The 22,470-nt window shown below is 41.5% G+C and overlaps 1 protein-coding gene and 1 long non-coding RNA gene across 3 annotated transcripts; one reads left to right on the top strand and one right to left on the bottom strand.

Moving 5' to 3' along the window:
* Positions 1 to 1,577: 1,577 nt before the first annotated feature.
* On the bottom strand, positions 1,578 to 20,015 carry map3k7cl (map3k7 C-terminal like). 2 transcript variants are annotated; one of them, XM_047379594.1, is made up of 5 exons: positions 19,603 to 20,015; positions 16,975 to 17,056; positions 6,687 to 6,745; positions 5,768 to 5,883; positions 1,582 to 2,185 (listed from the first exon to the last, which is right to left on the bottom strand). In XM_047379594.1, the coding sequence occupies exons 2-5, from the start codon at positions 17,048 to 17,050 to the stop codon at positions 2,005 to 2,007; spliced, it is 432 nt and encodes a 143-aa protein (XP_047235550.1). In that variant the 5' UTR covers positions 17,051 to 17,056; positions 19,603 to 20,015; the 3' UTR covers positions 1,582 to 2,004. The 2 variants fall into 2 exon arrangements, with proteins under 2 accessions (XP_047235549.1, XP_047235550.1); XM_047379593.1 differs by lacking the exons at positions 16,975 to 17,056; positions 19,603 to 20,015 and adding an exon at positions 8,628 to 9,406 and having other exon boundaries at positions 1,578 to 2,185.
* On the top strand, positions 2,210 to 18,788 carry LOC124876652. The gene is made up of 3 exons (XR_007040346.1): positions 2,210 to 2,582; positions 2,677 to 2,996; positions 17,801 to 18,788. It is a non-coding gene; the product is annotated as an uncharacterized LOC124876652 (long non-coding RNA).
* Positions 20,016 to 22,470: the final 2,455 nt, after the last annotated feature.

Below are 22,470 nucleotides of genomic sequence, written 5' to 3'. Positions count from 1 at the left end.
CAGAATGTACTTTGCAAAAGTACACATAACTCTCCAAGGTTTTTCACATTTTGTTGTGTTACAATAAGAAACTTCAATGTATTCTACTGGGATTTTATGTGATAGACAAAGGTGTTCATAATTGTGAAGAGGAAGGAAAATTATGTGCGGTTTTGACATTCTTTAGTAATAAGAATATGAAAAGTGGGACATTTTCTACCTACCCCTTTTTACTTAGATACCCTGAAAAAACACCCAGTGCATTCAATGACACTCAGTCACCCCTAATTAGTAAATATAGTCTCCTTCTGGGTAACTTAATCTCAATGTAAATACAGCTGTTCTGTGACATTGTTTTAAATTTCTTTCACATTAATGTATAAACAGCATGAAGACTAAGGAACACACCAGATAGATCAGGGATAGAGTAGTGGAAATGTTTAAAGCAGAGCTAGAATCCTAAAAACTATCCCAAATTTTTTAACATCTCATCAGTCACTGTTTCATCTATCATCTGAACATTGAAAGACTGTGGCACAACGGCCAACCTACCAAGACATGGCCAGGAAGAACATTAATGAAGCTAAGAGGCCCATGGTAACTCTGGATGAGCTCCATAGATAAACAGTTCAATTGGAAAAATACGTAGATAAGGGGAATTGTGCGCTCTACAAATTGTGGGCAGAAAGCTATTGTTTACAGAGAGCCATAAAATGTCTCATTTGAAGTTTGTCACAAGTCATGTAGAGGAGACAGCAAACTTGTTTAAGAAAGTTCTCTTGTCAGATGGGACCTCCCGGCCTACATGGAAAATGCTGTATGGCAAAAAGATATGCATCACCCACAACACACCATGTCCACTGTGAAACAGGGTGGTGGCGGTATCTTGCTGTGTTTTTCTTAAACAGGCAGAGAAACTGGAATTAGTCAGGGAAATGAAAGTTAAAACTTGAGACTGGGACAGAGTTTCACCTTTCAGGCATACAGCCAAAGCTAAAATGGAATGGATATAAAAGCATGGTCATGTTTTAGAAGCGCCTAGTCAAAGTCCAGACCTAAATCTAATTGATAATCTGTGGCAAGACGTGAAAACTGATGTTCTCTATCCAATCAGACTGAGTGAGATCTATTTTGTTTAGAAGAATGTACTCTACAGGAGCAAATGTGGTGGAGACATAACCCAAAGTACTTGCAACTGTAATTACAGCAAAATATGATTCCAAAAAATCTCGACTCAAAGGGGCTGATAACAAATACACATTACACAAATTGAATCCCATTTACTAATTAGGTGCCACCTGCAACCAACTGGATACACTTTTGTTTAGGGCTATCAGAGTGAAGTGGACTGAATGCAAACAGAAAATACAGATTTTTATTTTCAACAATCTATCTATCTATCTATCTATCTATCTATCTATCTATCTATCTATCTATCTATCTATCTATCTATCTATCTATCTATCTATCTATCTATCTATCTATCTATCTATCTATCTATCTATCTATCTATCTATCTATCTATCTATCTATCTATCTATATATATATATATATATATATATATATATATATATATATATATATATATATATATATATATATTTATATATATATATATTTCCTTTAATTATGTAATCATGCAGTACTTTGGGTTGTTCTATCACATAGAGTATAAATAAAATACATTGAACTTTGTGGCTGTAATGTGACAAAATGTGAAAAGGTTTTCAAAACTCCAATGCACTGTTCACTGTTACATGTTGCAATACCGACCAGAATGATTCGGTAAACTCACATTAAAAACCAAACAGCACGCCAAAAACCTGTCATTGCTGACTACAATCACTCTAACAACTTCTCAGTGATGATAAGCGTACATCTGCGGTTCACACAAATGACAGATCATCCACAAACAGGTCCTGTCTGTAATTAGACAATTTAAAGACTGTACATGAAAACAGTCCAATCGCTGGTCTGGTGTCAGCTGAAAGTCTGGTGGACTCAGGTTTCGGGGAAGTCAGAGGTCACGAGGAGTCTTGCCTTGTTCGATTGGCGAGGCAAAGCCTCTCTAGCTGCTGCCTGCGCTCACTGTGGAGGGTCACCAAGCTGCGGTTCTCTTCTGTTAAACGCTGAAACTCCTCCTCGAGTCGGACAATCTCTACAGCAACTTTCTCATCCTCCACCAGCTCCGCCAGCAGCTTACGCCTGAAGAAATAAGTAAAGCAAACCTTGATAGAGTTTTCTTTTCATGGTTTTTTGAGGGAACATTTTACTTGTAGTGATAAGTCATCAACTGTCTTGGAATACAGTTTTATTTTGTTACATAAAGCTAATTTCTGTGGGGTAAGAAAATGGAAACATTTTGTGTATCATATCGTGAGTAGAATGGTCTTTATGTTATATATATTTACCTAATGAATATGATACTGTTATCCCACAGTGGCTGTGTGCAGGTGTTTTGTGTTTGTGCTGTGTTTCTCTCAGCCTACTGGGTGTGTCTGGTACACCCATAACAGGTGTTTCTCTTTGAGCCCAATCACTGGGACTTCTTGAGGAGCAGGAACCTGGAGGGAGGTGTCAGCCTATTGTCTCTGCCAGCATGGTAACCTGACTGTGTTCTGCTGTTCTCTGCATTTCCTAAGCCTGCTCTATTGGGTTGCTTGTCCTGCGTTACAGATCTGATCACTATGTGATAGGGTCCTGGATTCCAAGCTCCTGTTTTCTGTATCCATGCTCTGGGAAGGTCTGGAAAAGACTCCCTGATGCTCCAACCGTGAGCCTCCCTTCTTCTCCTGCCTCCAGCCCTGCAGCTCTGAGATCACTTCATGGAAACACCAAACTATTGCTCACATGCCTGTCCACCCTCCAACACTGCGTGCTCAGCTGAAGCACTGCCGCTTAAGGATCACAAAGAAAGAACGTCATCACTGTGAATCTCCGTGCTACTCACCCTGCCAAACTCAGCCTCTGTTTGGCAGATTTAGCACCTCCAACAAGCCATCATCTACCACCAACAGTAAGTTATCTCAACCTTATCCTTATCCTGCACTACTCTCCATAACTTCCTCCTCAGTGCCATTCCAGATCCCTCCGGCAGCTTCGGTCCATATTCTACGTTGTTTTGTACATATTCCAAATAAACTGTTAGCCTGCTGTTCAGTCTCTGTAGTTGTGTCCACACTCAGTCAGTAAAGCCAACATTATGACAGATACTATTGTTAAATTTTATTCCAATATTTGTTGGTGCAACCTTTTTCTTTTTTTTTTTATCTCAAATCATATCCCAAATTCTTAATTTCCCTAAACTAACACTTGTCTTGATGTGGAAATCTGTTATTTGAATGTGCTCCCTGTTCCATCTCCACTACTTCCACACCTCTGCTAGTAGATTCATTTTTGAGAAAATATGCCAAATTATTTTACTGTTTTACTTGCTTGTTAGATCCTTTCATCTATAGTCATGGAGGTAACCGGTGAGAGAAACCTTGACATCCCTCACCCCTAGCAATACCCATTTGTACAGGCAATAAAAGTGGGGTCTTACCAAAAAACCTCACAAAGGAAGTGTCCAGAAGGCCATCTCATTGTATGCTTAAACTACCTGTTCTGACCTGTTTGTGTAAGAACAGTGGCTTTACACAGATCGATTCCTGTATAGTAATAAGGTTATCTTAGTCAATTATATAAGGATTCTTATTCTATTGGTCATGTCACAATATGTGAGAGTTAGAACATGGACAGGCAAATAAATTGAGAGCTTCACTTTTTGGGTCAGTTCTTTTTATACAAAAAAGAAGCCAGAGTAATGCTTACAGTACTGCAGAGAAAGCCCTAGTCCATCCATCTCCAGCTCAATCCTACCATCACTCTCAAGACACCAAGATTTTTGAAGAGAAGTTCTTCAGGCCACCCAGTACCTGTGTGAGTCAGAGCAACCTCCAGCTTGGAAAATGAGTGAGAGACCTATAAAGAAAGCCATGTTGACTCACAGCCAGATTAATAGGGTCCACACTACATGTTGAGAAAAGATGACTAAATATAAGGTGGCAACAAATTTTATTAAAATGTTATTTGACAAGCAAACCCAATGGAGAAGGCTATATGCAGAGGTTGTGAGGGTCATAACAACAATGGAGATACCACATGGATATGATGTGGATATCAAGCCCTGTCCACTGGCAGACTGAGGAAGCAACTAAAATATTGAGAGATTTCATGGCTGGTGAACTTTGGACTGAACATCAGTAGGAAGACACTACTAATCAGAGTACAGGGACAGGAGCTCAGCACAGAGCAATAGAGTCACAGTCTACCACATTAGACAGCCCCAAAATGCAGGATGTGTATACACACCAGATTTTAAGATGCTGGCAAACAAAGCATAGAGTCAATGCCATAATTTTCTGAAAGTACTTCATTTGAAGTGGGAAGCACTGCCAAGAATCTGAGAAAGGTTCAATGGCACCAACCAACCACATATTGTGATGATTAACAAGGTAGACAAAAGAGCAACAGGGATATGTGTAGCACCTCTGTGATAGCATAACCAGAAAGAAGGAACAGAGGAAGTTAGCACAGTCCTAGGAACAGCTAAGATACTTTAACCCTGACCTTTGCTTGTATTTTTGTTTTTTATTTCTCTTTATCTATACAAAACACTGTCATGTTAAGTCGATTATTAATAAAAAAGCCACATTTACCCTATATTTTAATCATTCTCAGGACAATAACAGGGATTCTACTGTGTATCACCTTTAAGTGACACATAGATCCCCAGAAATCCAAATATTATGGATTACACCTTTGCTTTCAGTTGCAAATAAAATACAAAACACTGTGTAACTAAAAGGCCACAACTTTCATGCTGAAGTATTTCTGTTTCCCTGAATATGGAAGTAAGAAGAAAATCATGTGTGCATGTATGTGGGTGTATGTGAGTGAATGTTTATTTCTGTCACAGACAGTGGTGGAAAAAAGGAAGAAGACATTTTTCAACAGCGCATTCAGATGCATGGGACTTTTAAAACGTTCAAACAAACTGTAAGCAACATATTTCTTAAAAAAAACTCTATCTGAGAGGATCTTATCAAAATATAATGCACTGTGTTTCCCTTTGACTTACTTTATTTTGGTAAATTATTAAATCATATTTGATCAACTGTAAAGTCACCAGTGTGCTTCTTTTCTTTCATACAAATTATAAGCAGCGTTGTGTTGAAGTTTTATTCCTGTTTTGTATCCTTGCAACACTTTAATGTTTGTCTAAAATATTAAAGTAACTAACCTGACTCAGCATTACACAATGCATTTCTTTTAATGATTGTGAGCAAAAGCCTAAAATACGTTTTTTTGTTAAAAAAAGTTTTTAAAGCTATCATTTAAGCAGCATTTTCTTATTGTGTCGTATTTCTTTAACTTCTCTGTGTGCTTCGGCAGATCTTTCAAAGATACTTTGCAAGAGGAACAAGTTTGAGTTTAGCAACATGACTCATCAGGTCTTATCTACCATCAGTTTTCATTGTGTTCTTTATTTAGGAATAGTAAAGTAGTGTAGATTGTCACAGTGCATCCCCCCAATCGAGAAAATATGAATCAAGCAACAGAGCTTTCAGTTAATGACCACTGCATAGCCTAAGAAGCTGCACATAGAAACTCAACCAACCAAGGTCTCTTTTGATAAATTATTTCCAGAATTGTATCACATGTTAATAGTTTTTCTTTTTTAATCGAACATTGAACTTATTTGAACATATTTGTTTTCGAAAATGTTTTTATATCAAGCCTTACTTGCGTTCCTCGAGGATAGAGATCTCATGTTTTACTTGTTGGAACTCTCTGGCCATCCTGCAGTGCTCCTTGTACACCTGAACACTCTCTCTTAGGGACATGCAAGGTGGCACAGGCTGCAATACATTGGAGAGACAGATGAATATGAAAGAGATGGATTTATATATAAATATATTGAAAAGAAACTTCTAAGAACATTTTCTTTTGTTTGTTTTTTATTGCCCAGTCTAACTACAGAATTTCAACCCTCAATTAAGAAGTATGTGTTTTTGAAAAACAAAAACAATGAATTATGAAAAACATTACTTCTAAAATCTCATAAATAGGTCTAAATCCTCAGTCTGTTTTGTTGCATCTATCATTTATGAAGATCAATTATTCCTGCCTCTCTAAAAGTGTTTTCATGTTTCTTAAATATGGTAAACATGGATGTGCCCTGGGGTATATCTAGTACTTGTTTCCTGCCCCTAGGTTGACTAGCCAAGTCAGCCATGATAACAATCTTAGTATAGTAACAATCTTTACATTAGGTCAGGTTTTTATCACCAAACACAGTAGTTTTCCACCTTCTGCAATAAAAAATTGTAAACTTGAATTCTCTTCCAAATTGTCTTACAGGATTGTACCGATATAAATCAAGACTACTCATTTCTCTAAAATATTACCTTAAAATTCATTGTTTTAAAAATTGTGTTTAGCCTCTTCAATTACTATAATATTGGTAGTTAAGGATTAATTATTGTTACATTTATTACATTTGCACCACTAATATTTATGTTATTCTGTCTTTTGAAGTTTTGAAAATACTGCAGTTAAGGACTATTGTGATATAGTTTGACACCGTTTATATCACAAAATACCAAAACATACCAATCAGCTTTTAAGAGTAATAAGGGGTGGACAGCGCAGAACTACATACCTGTAAACGTTGTTCAAGGTCAGGGAAGGTCTGTGAAAGATCCTCTACATCTTTTATATCTAAGGAAAGAAATAGACAAGTCTATTAGAAATTGTTGCCCAAAAAAAACTAGGAATCACAACAACTGATAACACAAATCTCACAAATATGTTGATTTACAAAACTAAAAAAGTGGTAAAGGTGCAGGGTGAAAGCGTTTTTGCCATGTTTTAAAAAAAAACACGACATCCCCCATTTGTGGTTCAAAAGCTCCCTCTAGTGGTACACAAAGCAATTTTGTTTAAAATTTTAAAATCTAATATATTTAAACTAAACACTCTAAGATTGAGAAAGATTTCTGCTTCCACAAACGGACTGAGACCTTCAAGATACATAAATGAATGTCCTTTCCTTTATCACAAACCTTCATGCAGCTGAACAGAGAGGCGCCTGTTGGACCCTGTTATGTTAATGCTAAACTATAGCAAGCTAAATTCAAATTCTCTAATATGCTTTGTGTTGAATTTGCACAGGAGACAAAGCAGAACTAAAAAAAATCGGCTTGTAAGGCTTTGAAACTAACTGCCTCTCTGGCTTTATAATAATTATAATAATTATGTGTGTGAAGAACACATGCATAAAAATAGAAGGGAAGAACACTGATATAGTAATGATAATCTGCGATATATATATGTATCAAGAATCCGTATAAATCTCAATAAATGAAGTTTATTTTCCTATCACTCTGAAATCTATCATCAGTATGGAAGGTAACTGAAGGGTAAGTCTTTTTATCAGAGGGTCATCTTACTGCATGATTTACAGAAAGGAATGAGAGTTTTAAGCTGAAGAAATATATATATTCTTACAGTCACAATATTAACATGTTGACTGTAGTTTTTTTTTTGTTTTTTTTGAAACCCTATTGTTTATGCTACAGAGTTATAAATAGTTCCAACACAAAACTAGATAAGATATCTTTCTGGCTGGAGGCAAATTATTCAATTTCTACTGACAAATAGTCCTAAAAAAAAAAACAGTCAAGAATGCATTCATTTTAAAAATGCATTCATTTTTTGAGTTCTAAATTAGCAGAAAAAGATCATTACTTTGAACAGCACAATTTTGTCATTTACACACAAGACTTTAAAATCAACACTCCAATAACAAAAAATTAATATTCTAACAATCTTCACATTGTGAAATTAAATATTTTAGCTCTATTCAACAACAATAGTATTGTTTGAAATTGTGGACGTGGTTCAAATCCTTGTGTGATCAGAAAAGTCAGATTTCTGAGCATCAATATTGCCTGAGAAAAACAATAAGAACAGCAAAAGAAATCACAGGCATCTGTATTCTTCAGCACAACAAAATGTTTTTGTAGAATCAGAATCCCCGGTTTAGAGATGTTTGTGCAACTTTTCTTTTCTTCAAATTTCATAAACTTTTCCGATTCATTCCTTTAAAAAAGAATTGATGTCACAATGCAATGTTATGATTTGGGGGTTTTTTGGTATCTGTTTTTTTCTTATATTTTTCACAGTTAAGGTTTTGACTCGTTCTTTTGTTTATTATTATTATTATTCTTAGATTTTGAATCATGCTTCTGTTATTTTCCTGGTCATGTTTTAGTCTTGTTCATGTTTTGTCAAGTTTTGTTTGTATATTAGAGTCTCTGTTTTTGCCGCAGCCACGTTTTGTTCTGTCTGTCAATTAAGTTTATTCGGTTCACCTGCTCAAAGTTAATCTGTCTCCTTGCTCCACCTGGTCTTCACTCCATATATACACACCTGTTCAGTTAGTCGGGGCGGAAACATTTCTCATGCTCATGTCTTGTTCTCAGATCATGTCTTGTTTTTTTTTTATCATGCCATGCCTGTCTTGCCTGCCCGTTTGTTTTGTTCCTGCCTCCTGCTGAGTGTGAGTTTTTGTTATTAAACCTTTTTTTTTTTCACTTACCATCACGCTGCCTGCTCGTCTGCATTCTGGGGTCCAATATCTCGCAAACCATAACAGAATGTTTCCGCCAACAACGGACCTCGCGGAGGAGCATCAGGCTAGCTCCACGGACCTCTTTACTTTCCTGTCCCGGGAGGCGGAGAAGTCACTACGACGTTCTGCGGGGCTGTCAGTGCCGCAGTCGGCTTATGATGGATCCAGGTTGGCGATTCCATGTCCGGGGACAGGTCCCCTTCGTCGCCGTTCTCCGCCTGCTCCCCTGGCTGCGCACTCTGGTCCGGTAGTGAAGCTCTCGCCCTCCTCCCGCCGCAAGAAACGCCGGCGTGGAGCACCTTCCTGTGGTTCGGCTGCCGAGGAGGTAGTTTCCCAGCCAGCCTACATGAGGGCTGCATCAAGTAAGCCCGCATCTTTGCCTGCCACAGCAATGTCTCCCAGGCTCGCTGCACCTCCGCCCATGCCGTCTTCGCTCGCTCCAGCCCGGTGTTCTGAGGCAACACTTGTTGAGCTGGAGCAGCGCTTGAGGTTCTATGCACGCCAAATAAAGATCCTCAGGACGACTGGTTTCCTGTATTCCTCTCCTGAGCTGATGGAGAGGATAAGGCAGATAGAGATGGATTATTCCTTCACCCACACCAAGCCACAGGAGTGCTGCTACAGAGCAGCCCATGCCAGGTCCACAGCCAGGTCCACAGCCAGGTCTACAGCCTGACACACCACAGCCTGACTCCAGGCCAGACACACCACAGCCAGACACACCAGAGCCAGACACGCCACAGCCTGACACGCCACAGCCTGACACGCCACAGCCTGACACGCCACAGCCTGACACGCCACAGCCTGACACGCCACAGCCTGACACGCCACAGCCTGACACGCCACAGCCTGACACGCCACAGCCTGACACGCCACAGCCTGACACGCCACAGCCTGACACGCCACAGCCTGACACGCCACAGCCAGACACGCCACAGCCTGACACGCCACAGCCTGACACACCACAGCCTGACTCCAGGCCAGACACACCATAGCCAGACACACCATAGCCAGACACACCACAGCCAGACACGCCAGAGCCAGACACGCCAGAGCCAGACACGCCAGAGCCAGACACGCCAGAGCCAGACACGCCAGAGCCAGACACGCCAGAGCCAGACACGCCAGAGCCAGACACGCCAGAGCCAGACACGCCACAGCCAGACACGCCACAGCCAGACACGCCACAGCCTGACACGCCATAGCCAGACACACCACAGCCTGACTCCAGGCCAGACACACCATAGCCAGACACACCATAGCCAGACACACCATAGCCTGACACACCATAGCCTGACACACCATAGCCAGACACACCATAGCCTGACACACCATAGCCAGACACACCACAACCTGACTCAAGGCCAGACACACCATAGCCTGACACACCATAGCCAGACACACCACAACCTGACTCAAGGCCAGACACACCATAGCCAGACACACCATAGCCAGACACACCATAGCCAGAAACACCAGAGCCAGAAACACCACAACCTGACACACCACAGCCTGACACACCACAACCTGACTCCAGGCCAGACACACCATGGCCAGACACACCATAGCCAGACACACCACAGCCAGACACACCACAACCTGACTCAAGGCCAGACACACCATAGCCAGACACACCACAGCCTGACACACCACAGCCTGACACACCACAGCCTGACACACCACAGCCTGACACACCACAGCCTGACACACCACAGCCAGACACACCACAGCCTGACACACCACAGCCTGACACAACACAGCCTGATTCCAGGACAGACACACCATAGCCAGACACACCATAGCCAGACACACCATAGCCAGACACACCATAGCCAGACACACCATAGCCAGACACACCACAGCCTGACTCCAGGCCAGACACACCACAGCCAGACACACCACAGCCAGACACACCACAGCCAGACACACCACAGCCAGACACACCACAGCCAGACACACCACAGCCAGACACACCACAGCCAGACACACCACAGCCAGACACACCACAGCCAGACACACCACAGCCAGACACACCACAGCCTGACACACCACAGCCTGACACACCACAGCCTGACACACCACAGCCTGACACACCACAGCCTGACACACCACAGCCTGACACACCACAGCCTGACACACCACAGCCTGACACACCACAGCCTGACACACCACAACCTGACTCCAGGCCAGACACACCATAGCCAGACACACCATAGCCAGACACACCATAGCCAGACACACCATAGCCAGACACACCATAGCCAGACACACCATAGCCAGACACACCATAGCCTGACTCCAGGCCAGACACACCACAGCCAGACACACCACAGCCTGACACACCACAGCCTGACACACCACAGCCTGACACACCACAGCCTGACACACCACAGCCTGACACACCACAGCCTGACACACCACAGCCTGACACACCACAGCCTGACACACCACAGCCTGACACACCACAGCCTGACTCCAGGCCAGACACACCATAGCCAGACACACCATAGCCAGACACACCATAGCCAGACACACCATAGCCAGACACACCACAACCTGACTCAAGGCCAGACACACCACAACCTGACTCAAGGCCAGACACACCATAGCCAGACACACCATAGCCAGACACACCAGAGCCAGAAACACCAGAGCCTGACACACCACAGCCTGACTCCAGGCCAGACACACCACAGCCTGACACACCACAGCCTGACACACCACAGCCTGACACACCACAGCCTGACACACCACAACCTGACTCAAGGCCAGACACACCATAGCCAGACACACCATAGCCAGACACACCATAGCCAGACACACCACAGCCTGACTCCAGGCCAGACACACCACAGCCAGACACACCACAGCCAGACACACCACAGCCTGACTCCAGGCCAGACCCTAAGTCAGCCTCAACCCCCTCCACACGGCGCAGAGGACGTTGTAAGAGGGACGCCCCGGCTCAAGTCATCGGGGGCCCTGACGATGCCTCAGCTCACACCACTGAGGGTCTCGGCGACGACTCAGCTCCTGCTCACGTCACTGAGGGTGTCCGCGACGCTTCAACTCCTGTTCCTAGCCTGCAGGGGCTCAGTAAGGAACTGGTCCTTGTTCTGGCTTCTGAACCCTGCGACGAGGGGTTCTAGGCGGAAGCGCCGCTGAACCCTGTTCCTGAGGAGTTTAAGGAACATTTTGTCCTCATTCTGGCCTTTGAACCCAGAGACGAGGGTTCGCCAGGCTCTGCTTCGGCCTCTGAGGGTTCGCCAGGCTCTGCTTCGGCCTCTGAGGGTTCGCCAGGCTCTGCTTCAGCCTCTGAGGGTTCGCCTGGCTCTGCTTCAGCCTCTGAGGGTTCGCCTGGCTCTGCTTCAGCCTCTGAGGGTTCGCCTGGCTCTGCTTCAGCCTCTGAGGGTTCGCCTGGCTCTGCTTCAGCCTCTGAGGGTTCGCCTGGCTCTGCTTCAGCCTCTGAGGGTTCGCCTGGCTCTGCTTCAGCCTCTGAGGGTTTGCCAGGCACCACGCCTCTGGAGTTCCACAGAGTTTCTGGGGGTTCCTCTACTCTGCTTGGTTCTGTTATGATTTGGGGTTTTTTGGTTTCTGGTTTTTTCTTGTTTTTCACAGTTAAGGTTTTGACTCGTTCTTTTGTTTATTATTATTATTCTTCTTCTTAGATTTTGAATCATGCTTCTGTTATTTTCCTGGTCATGTTTTAGTCTTGTTCATGTTTTGTCAAGTCTGGTTTTGTTTGTATATTAGAGTCTCTGTTTTTGCCGCAGCCACGTTTTGTTCTGTCTGTCAATTGAGTTTATTCTGTTCACCTGCTTCAAGTTAATCTGTCTCCTTGCTCCACCTGGTTTTCACTCCATATGTACACACCTGTTCAGTTAGTCGGGGCGGAAACATTTCTCATGCTCATGTCTTGTTCTCAGATCATGTCTTGTTCTCAAACCAAGTCTTGTTTTTTTTTATCGTGCCATGCCTGTCTTGCCTGCCCGTTTGTTTTGTTCCTGCCTTCTGCTGAGTGAGTTTCTGTTATTAAACCTTTTTTCACTTACCATCATGCTGCCCGCTCGTCTGCATTCTGGGGTCCTATATCTCGCAAACCATAACATGCAATCGCATAAGTAAAAACAGTGCTGCGCATAATCTTTAATTCCTTCAATATTCTTTTCTGCTTTCATCAAAACAGACTATCATGTTATCTTTTCAAGTGAACTTTTATGAAGTTTATTGTTTAACAGTGATCACCTTTTGTTGAAATTTGATTAGAAATTTTACTGGGTCACATAAGATACATACCAGGGAACAAGCCCCAGTAAAATGGGTTTGGCAATACCCATGCTTAAAAGAACAAAAACATTTTTAAGGTAGGGTTCAAATCAGGATTAACAGTTTTAAAATATTGCAGTTTTTATAGGTTAAAGCTGATTTGTTGCTCATATTTCAATATCCAGACAATCTCTGCTACATGTACAGGTTCTTCTCAAAATATTAGCATATTGTGATAAAGTTCATTATTTTCCATAATGTAATGATGAAAATTTAACATTCATATATTTTAGATTCATTGCACACTAACTGAAATATTTCAGGTCTTTTATTGTCTTAATACGGATGATTTTGGCATACAGCTCATGAAAACCCAAAATTCCTATCTCACAAAATTAGCATATCATTAAAAGGGTCTCTAAACGAGCTATGAACCTAATCATCTGAATCAACGAGTTAACTCTAAACACCTGCAAAAGATTCCTGAGGCCTTTAAAACTCCCAGCCTGGTTCATCACTCAAAACCCCAATCATGGGTAAGACTGCCGCCCTGACTGCTGTCCAGAAGGCCACTATTGACACCCTCAAGCAAGAGGGTAAAACAGAAATAAATTTCTGAACGAATAGGCTTTTCCCGGAGTGCTGTATCAAGGCACCTCAGTGGGAAGTCTGTGGGAAGGAAAAAGTGTGGCAGAAATCGCTGCACAACAAGAAGAGGAAGATTGTGGAGAAGGGCCGATTCCAGACCTTGGGGGACCTGCGGAAGCAGTGGACTGAGTCTGGAGTAGAAACATCCACAGCCACCGTGCACAGGCGTGTGCAGGAAATGGGCTACAGGTGCCGCATTCCCCAGGTCAAGCCACTTTTGAACCACAAACAGCGGCAGACGTGCCTGACCTGGGCTACAGAGAAGCAGCACTGAACTGTTGCTCAGTGGTCCAAAGTACTTTTTTCGGATGAAAGCAAATTCTGCATGTCATTCGGAAATCAAGGTGCCAGAGTCTGGAGGAAGACTGGGGAGAAGGAAATGCCAAAATGGCTGAAGTCCAGTGTCAAGTACCCACAGTCAGTGATGGTCTGGGGTGCCGTGTCAGCTGCTGTTGTTGGTCCACTGTGTTTTATCAAGGGCAGGGTCAATGCAGCTAGCTATCAGGAGATTTTGGAGCACTTCATGCTTCCATCTGCTGAAAAGCTTTATGGAGATGAAGATTTAATTTTTCAGCACGACCTGGCACCTGCTCACAGTGCCAAAACCACTGGTAAATGGTTTACTGACCATGGTATCACTGTGCTCAATTGGCCTGCCAACTCTCCTGACCTGAACCCCATAGAGAATCTGTGGGATATTGTGAAGAGAATGTTGAGAGACTCAAGACCTAACACTGGATGAGCTAAAGGCCGCTATCGAAGCATCCTGGGCCTCCATAAGACCTCAGCAGTGCCACAGGCTGATTGACTCTATGCCACGCCACATTGAAGCAGTCATTTCTGCCAAAGGATTCCCGACCAAGTATTGAGTGCATAACTGTACATAATTATTTGAAGGTTGACGTTTTTTGTATTAAAAACACTTTTCTTTTATTGGTCGGATGAAATATGCTAATTTTGTGAGATAGGAATTTTGGGTTTTCATGAGCTGTATGCCAAAATCATCCATATTAAGACAATAAAAGACCTGAAATATTTCAGTTAATGTGCAATGAATCTAAAATATATGAATGTTAAATTTTCATCATTACATTATGGAAAATAATGAACTTTATCACAATATGCTAATATTTTGAGAAGGACCTGTAGAGCGTGTTTTTCAATACAGAATAATTTGAGTTAATAAGACCTATTATTTGCTGCATACGCCACATAACTGTTTCACTTGGTCTCAATGCTTTTCTGCTAAAATGTAACACTTTAAAGCCTCTTGTATAACACAGCAGCATAGTAATACAATGCTGCACTTCTAAATGAGCCATGTCCTCTGACTGAGGAGCAGTAATGAGCTGCCAGGCTGAAAGACATGCAGGTTAAATATACAAGAGGACAATCGTTGTACTTGTCTGCAATGGACAGGAGGATCATCCAGGCCAGATGTAAAGTCAAACAGGGATTCAGAAGGATAGGCAGTCAGACAAAAACAGACAGGTTGTCTGCACCCTCTTCTGTTTCGGTAGTGCTGTATCCCATTCCCAAGAGTTGTGGAACATGTGGAGAATCCTGGGCTGATGCAATCTTCTAAAAGCAGGGGTATTAGTGGGCAAGCCCTCAGCCATGGGCCAATTATGAAGGGGAATAAATATGGTTCTCATGCTTAGGATTGACACTGTGTTCGGTTAGAACTATGTCAGGCATGAATTCATGGAGGGTTTAAGCGATGATCTTTAGATGGAGCACAGCTCATCTCCCCCTACTGTGAAATATGAGTTCATAAGAGACAATAACATGATCTCAGAGGATCCAAAATGTCCACTTTTGATTCGTGGGAAAGATTATGTCTCAGCGGTTCCAATAGTGTTATCAACATTGCCTTGAGAGAGCTTCATTCAGTAAACAAGCTCTGTAAATGACTTCTCAGACACAAGTTTGAGGTTGCTGTTCCTGGTACAGCTCTTCACATTGCTGCCCAAGAGAAAGACAAGGGGGGGATCAAGGATGGGTGGAGTTGAGCTGGAAGTGTTAACTGCTTATAAATATAGGCCAGCGATCTAAAAACTGAACGGTGAATCAGGCAGCAAGACACTGTTAGTATTATAAGAGAAACCTGACTCTGTCATTGCAAAGCTGCAGCTGCTGTCCCAGTGCCTGACCCTACTGCAGTAAAACATCGTGACATACATCGCCTGCCCCGAGAGGTATGTTCTTTAGGTTCAATATGTGTGTAGGTGGTAGTTAAAGAGTGATTAAGAAAACCACCCTTACAGGGCTTTGCATTTATTCATACCCCTGAGCTTTTCCACATACCTTACATCCACAAAATGTTAATGTATTTAATTAAATCGTATGTGTCAGACCAATATGAAAGTAAAGCATAATTCTGAAGTGGCAGAAAACTGATACAAGGTGTTAAACATTTTTACAAACAACAATCTGACAATGCCTTTACCTTGATAATCCTAAATAATAGTGCAACTGTACAGTATAAGACGTCATGTTTAAGTTGGCCAGCGCATAAACAAGAAGGTGTTCGAGTCAGATGGGGCCAAAACCTAACTTCTGGATCTATACACGAAGTCCTACATGTGGCAGAAAACTGATACTTGAAATCACCCTAAACACACCATTCACAAGGTAAAACATGGTGGTGGCAGCATGATGCTCTTTTGCACTGACAGGGAGGCTAGTCAGAAGAACAGACCAAACATTTCAGTCAAGACGAGTTCCATCAAGACAAGAATCAACATAAAGCCAGAGCTACAAGGGAATTGTATAGATCAATGCGTATTCATGTGTTAAAATTGTCTAATCAAAACCCAGACCTTTATTTCAAATGTGGAAACCATATACCCTTCTCCCTCTATTTAAATTTTTCTTTCAATAATCGAACACTTCAAATCCCAACAAAATAGAAGCTTGGTTGTAATGTTACAAAATGTGAAAAATCTCAAGGGGCATAAATGCTTTTCTGACAACAATAGTTTGAGTAGCTATATATTTGCATTTTGCCAGTGCAGCAATGCACTTATGTGTTTGTTTATAACATGCTGTGGTCACACAGAAATAGTAAGAACACCTGTCTCAGTAACAGTGTGGAAGAATGACCCACAGTTAAGGCGAATGGGTTTGAGGGGGAGTTACTCAAGCCAGAATCTGCATGTTCTGTTTTGGTTGGAAGGATGTCATACACATATTCCACGCATAGTGGAAACAAACCAAACGTTGGCCTGATCTGGTGTTAAGTGATCAGCTGAGTAATCGGTGCAGCTCAAAACCTCAAAATAACTTGTTTCTAATCATTCTGAGATACCGGAGCACAGGTGCAGGCAAGGATTTGTGTGTTAAAGTATTTGACTATGTATGTGTGCACAGTATGTACTGTATGTGCACATGTGTTTACCTGATGTGTCATCGAGGCTGAAGGCAATCCTAACTTCTGATTTATCAGGAGGGACTCTTCTGGTTGAGGTGATCATTTATACCTTCATGGGGCCACAGGGAGAAAAAAGAGCAGTTAGCACAATCCAAAGCACATCATGGAAGGTGCATTTTTTATAGATCAGAATTTGATGGTTGATATCTTATTTCCAGATTTTGTGAAACTTTGACCAGCCAATACAGACTAAACAAGTCCTTGCTCTTATTTTAAAACAGTGACAAAATACAGAATTAAAATTTTAACATCGCTTTCACATCTTATAATAGCAAGCTATAGTTATTTCTACAGCAGTGTATGTGTGTATTCTTGATAATGTAAAGTATTACTTCATATCTGATATTTTTAAATGCCTTGAGCACTTACACACTGAGCATTTTCTATTACAGATAGAGGGTGTAAACGTCTTGTTTTCTCTTGTTCGCTCTCGTTGGTTGAATAAGGTGCAGCCATCTCTTGAAATGTCATAGGAAACACAGTTTCTTTTAAAAGAGCTTCCTATGGTCCTTTTTCCATTGCCTATAGAAGGCCCCAGGCTTTTGAAAGCCCTGGTCAATAATTTCACTTTCCCGGGGCTTTAGCTTTCCCCGGACTTCAAAAAGGGACGGAGCTGTGTGCAGCGAGGCTTGGCACCAGCAGCTACTATATAAATGAATCGTTTTTATTCCATTAATTTGTCACAAAAAGTGGTTTTAAGATGTTTCTAAGCAAGAAGGTAGACCTCAAAATTTCATACATGCAGTCAGTTCTTTAAGAATGATGCTACATTTAAATGTTTTTTTTTTTTCAGTTTTCGGAGCAGCGGAGCTCTGCTTACAGGCTGGTCTGGCTGCTAAGGGAACCAGGCAGCTGGACCGGGACTTCTCCACTAACCGTTGCCTGTTTTCGACCCAGCACTCTGGGATTTCCCGCTTCCTGTTATCTGTTTGTGCCGGCAAAAACTGAATATAGTGTTTCGTATAGATATGTGGTGAATTACTGCAAGTACCAGAACATAAAACGAAATATTTTTTGCCGGAACTTTGTGACATTTTAAGTTATTGTTGGTATTAATTATAAACTGTTGCGCCACAAATATTTTAATGCAGTGCTGATGATCAAAACACTTTAAATTTTCCATGTACATAAAAAATACACATTTACCTAAGACTGACTTTTTATGTCAACTTAATTTAGGGGAATATGAAATCTTTAATATTTTAAATTTTTCATTGTTTTATGCAGACTGCTCTGCAGGAAGAGAGACCACAGTTCCAAGTTTGGATGTAGTCTCCTAGAAGCTCTGTGATCCTGCAATCCTCTGCTCTACTCTCTATGCATCTTCTACTTTATATCAATATTTGCTTATGATTAGACAGTCAAGATATTAATTCTCTGTAATTCTGGACTGATTATCAGTTTTTTATTCTAATAAATACAATTTTTACTAAAAACATGTTCTGTATGACTTTACCTGATGATTATAAAATAAAAATAAGTGTGTTAATCAGTCCCTAGTAGTTATTGTAAATTAATCATGCAGTTGTAAAGCAACAACTCTTGCCAGATGCAGGTTGGTATAAAATTAAATGTAAAATAATGATTTAAACTTTTCCTGCTTATGGATCCAGCACAACCTAAGGAACAATGGAAGTCTTCAATCAACTGTACAGCTCTAAAGCTGCTCATCATCTATTATTTATCAGTTGACACAAAAAAATCATGTATTAGCTTTCAAAAGGAGTGTTGCCGATCCACCATCAACCTTATAGCATTTACATAGGTGCATTCACCTGTCAGATCTGATTAGGCCAAACAAAATTGTCCTATTGGTCAGCAGCAGATTTTTTTGTGCATCTCTACAGTTTTTCCTTTTTTCTTGTTTTGTTGTTGTTCTTCTTTTAAGGTGTTGTCTGCTTTTTCATATTTTATAAGTTTAACAGTCGGCCTGGAATGCAGCCACAATGAAACAGAAAAAACAACAAGTGATTATTTCTTATACTGTGTTTCTGTATTTTGTTCTGTTTACCTGTATTTGCTATTATATTTCATGATTTAAAAGGGTAGCTAATGTTTTTTTGCAGTTTTCTTTGCCACTGTACACTTTTTTTAAACTATATGCATTCTCATGATTTCAACCAACATCTTAAAAAAATACTCAGCTCAGCAGGTGTTGTGCTGAATTGGAATAAAAGTTAGTGCAGACTGTTTGATATGGCATGTGATGAAACCACTCTGTGAGCTCTTTTAAATACAACAACTACACACAGCACACACAACCACCAGTTTCATCATGCATTTGGAGTTGCACAGGGATTAAATAATTACAGAGCTTCGACAGACTGCTGATGAGGGCTGCATGACCCCTTTCAGTGGAGGTGCAGGCTTTTTATATCTGGGCATTTGCCTCCTTTAACCCTGCTCAACTCACTCCACTCTTCCCCAACGACCTTCTATAACAAAACTGTCTCTTAAAAGTCTCATTAATAGAATAAATGCCTTAATTATGATACCAACTCAAAGTGAAATTTGTAGCTGTCCATGTACATTTTTACATATCAACACTATTTGCATGAGGGTTATAAGTAGCAGTCATTTCGAAAAGGGCATTACCTGAAGCAGGTCCAAACTGAGCCAGAAAATTCTGCAACCTACTGCAAAGTTCAAATCCAAGCAGTCAAGCCAAATCCTCAATGGGGAAGGATTTGGGTCTTCCCTTGATGTCTCTCCTTAAGTCAGCCCTTGCCAAATCCTAATCGGCAAAAATGGCACAACTACTGTCTTCTCACATTGAGCTGTAGTTTTACTGAAAACACTTCATTATTTTGTGAAAAGTAAAGTTTAAGTAAAGATGTCGACTTTGCTCGTCGCAGCTGTTAATGCCACCCGCAGCTTAAGTTGGCCAGGGCACCCAATGTTTTATCCCCAGACTGCAGCCACGCGGAGTGGAGTAAATTCAGTTTGCAGGCAGGCAGAGCAGGAATGCTGTTCACTGTCCCCCCTGTGGCGGCTCGGACCCAATTAAATGTCTCAGATGACATGACTTTAGCCTACAAAAATGCCTACAGCTCAAGCTCTGTTTTGAGTGACACGGTCATCCCGCTGGGATGGTCCTTTTGCTTTGCAATAGCACTGCAATGAGGCAGTTGCTCACAGTGAGCATCTCATGAAAACAGAGGCCCCGTGTCCCTTTGTGCGAACCTAAGTCTAACCCTGGATTATCATGCATATACACGCAGATACAGTGCCTTGCAAATGTATTCAAATTCATTTAAGATGTCCACGATTAGTCAAGGTACAACCACAAGTTTCACCTTATTTTCTTAAACCTTTATTTGATACACCAACAAAAAAACACTATTGTAGTGAAGTAATCTCTGCAATCTTTTTGCAAATAAATATCTGAAATCTGTATCATGCATTTAAATTCAGCCCCCTTTACACTAAAACAACTAAATAAAATCAAATTTAGCAGATAGCGTACCTAATAAGTATATAAAGTACACCTGGGTGTAATTTAGTTTTCTTATAAACACAGCTGTTCTGTGAAGGCCTTTGAGGCTTTGCAGTAAACATTAGTGAACAAAGAGCATCATGAAGATGAAGTAACAAATCAGCCAGATTGGGGAAAAGGCCATGGAGAAGTTTAAAGCAGGGTAAAGTTAATAAAGCCAAGCTTTGAGCATTTCACAGATCTCTGTTCAATCCAACATCTCAAAATGTAATGAGTTTGGAACAATTGCATATCTGCCAATGGCCCTTGGTACCTTTGGAGGAGCTGCAGAGATCCACAGCTCAGGTGGGAGAATCGATGAACAGGAGAATTATTGCCCTGTGCATTCCACCAATCTGGCCTCTGATGATTCTTCAAATGAAAGCCATTGTTAAAAAAAAGCCATACGAAGTCCTGTTTAGTAGTAGACACATAATATGTAGGAAACACAGCAAATGTGTCAAAGAAAGAGTTCTGGTCCAATAACAAGACTCTGTGGAGGAAAATCTAACCCTGCACATTACCCTAAACATGCCACCCTCACTTTGGAACATGGTTGTGGCAACATTAGGCTGGGGATGCCTTTCTTAAACAGGGTCACGACAGCTTGATTGAGTTGAATGGAAAATGGACGGAACTAAATACATGTAAATCCTGCAAGAAAAATCTGTAGCTAAAACAGAATCGTTTATATAAAAGCATGTTCACATGTTAGAATAGTACAGTCAAACTTAAAGGCCTAAATTTGATTAGGAATCTGTAGCTAAATTTGACATCCATTGGTGCCCTCCTTGCAATCTGTATGAACTTTACCTATTTTGCAAAGGATAATTGTCAAATATTTTAGCCTTTTGTTTTGAAAAGGTGGTAGACACGCAACTGAAGTAAAGGGTGGTTTTCAAATGCCTGCCAAACTTTTCAGATTTATTTTGGTAAAATAATAGAAAACATATATTTTGTTCAATTTCACAATTTGGTGAAATAAAATTCCAATAAAATACATTGAAGTTTCTGGTTAGAATGTGGAAATGATGAAAGGATATCAATACTTTAACAAGACATTATCATATCCCCGACTCCAGCGTCTCTCTGCCGGGCTTTTTAACCATACGAGCAGACAGAGATTTAAGGAGGAGCAGCAAATTCTAGAATTGCGCCGCTCAAGGTGGCAGCAGGTTGGAGTAGCTCTGTTACTTTTGACTCTGATTTATTCTTTTTTGGGAACTATTCCTCTTGTGGTGGATACAGTTGATTTTTTTTGGATGACTGTCCACTCCAGTGTCGGATGCTATGCAGCTTGGAGGATTTTTCTTTATAATTTCTATTTTTGGACATTTGTTATGATGCATTGCCATGGCAACGGGGTTGTTTCTTACAACCGGGAGCAGCTGATTAATATCTCAAAAGCTCAAATAATATTTCAGCTATAACCCCAAATCCCTGATGAGTTGAAAAGGAGACACAGTGGATGCAGAGCAGGAGCTAAGAGAAGAAAGAGAAGGAGGAAGTTCAAACCATCTCTTCCGTCAATTATGATGGGCAATGTGAGATCGTTGGGAAACAAGTTGGATGAACTCCAAGCCCTACAAAGGACCCAGCCAGAGTACCGGGCATGCAGTATCATGTGTTTTACTGAGACATGGCTGCAGGATCATATCCCCGACTCCAGCGTCTCTCTGCCGGGCTTTTTAACCATACGAGCAGACAGAGATTTAAGGAGGAGCGGCAAATGTAAAGGAGGTGGACTGGCAGTACTTGTGAACAACAGATGGTGTAATCCAGGACATGTTACTGTGAAGTGTCATCTCTGCAGTCCAGATATTGAACTGTTGGCCGTAAGTTTTCGTCCATATTATTTACCCAGAGAGTTCACCAGTGTTATTTTGGCAACAGTTTACGTTCCACCTTCCGCTGTTGCAGACACTGCATGTGATGCCATCAGCTCAATTGTTGCTAAGCTACAGACACAAAACCCCAATGCTTTTGTG

This window comes from Girardinichthys multiradiatus, chromosome 11 (assembly GCF_021462225.1).
Source record: "Girardinichthys multiradiatus isolate DD_20200921_A chromosome 11, DD_fGirMul_XY1, whole genome shotgun sequence".
NCBI classification, from domain to species: Eukaryota; Metazoa; Chordata; class Actinopteri; order Cyprinodontiformes; family Goodeidae; genus Girardinichthys; species Girardinichthys multiradiatus.
Note: the sequence above shows the minus strand (reverse complement) of the source record. Positions and strands in the feature narration are given on the sequence as shown.

Bases quoted from the DNA above. Each gene is read 5' to 3' on its own strand.
- map3k7cl (XM_047379593.1), bottom strand. From the start codon at position 8,721: ATGCTCCTCCGCGAGGTCCGTTGTTGGCGGAAACATTCTGTTATGGTT. The intron at 5,884-6,686 runs GTATGTAGTTCT...AATGTATTGCAG, and splicing joins ACCTTGAACAACGTTTACAG to CCTGTGCCACCTTGCATGTC. The intron at 2,186-5,767 runs GTAAGGCTTGAT...TTATTTCTTCAG, and splicing joins TCTATCCTCGAGGAACGCAA to GCGTAAGCTGCTGGCGGAGC.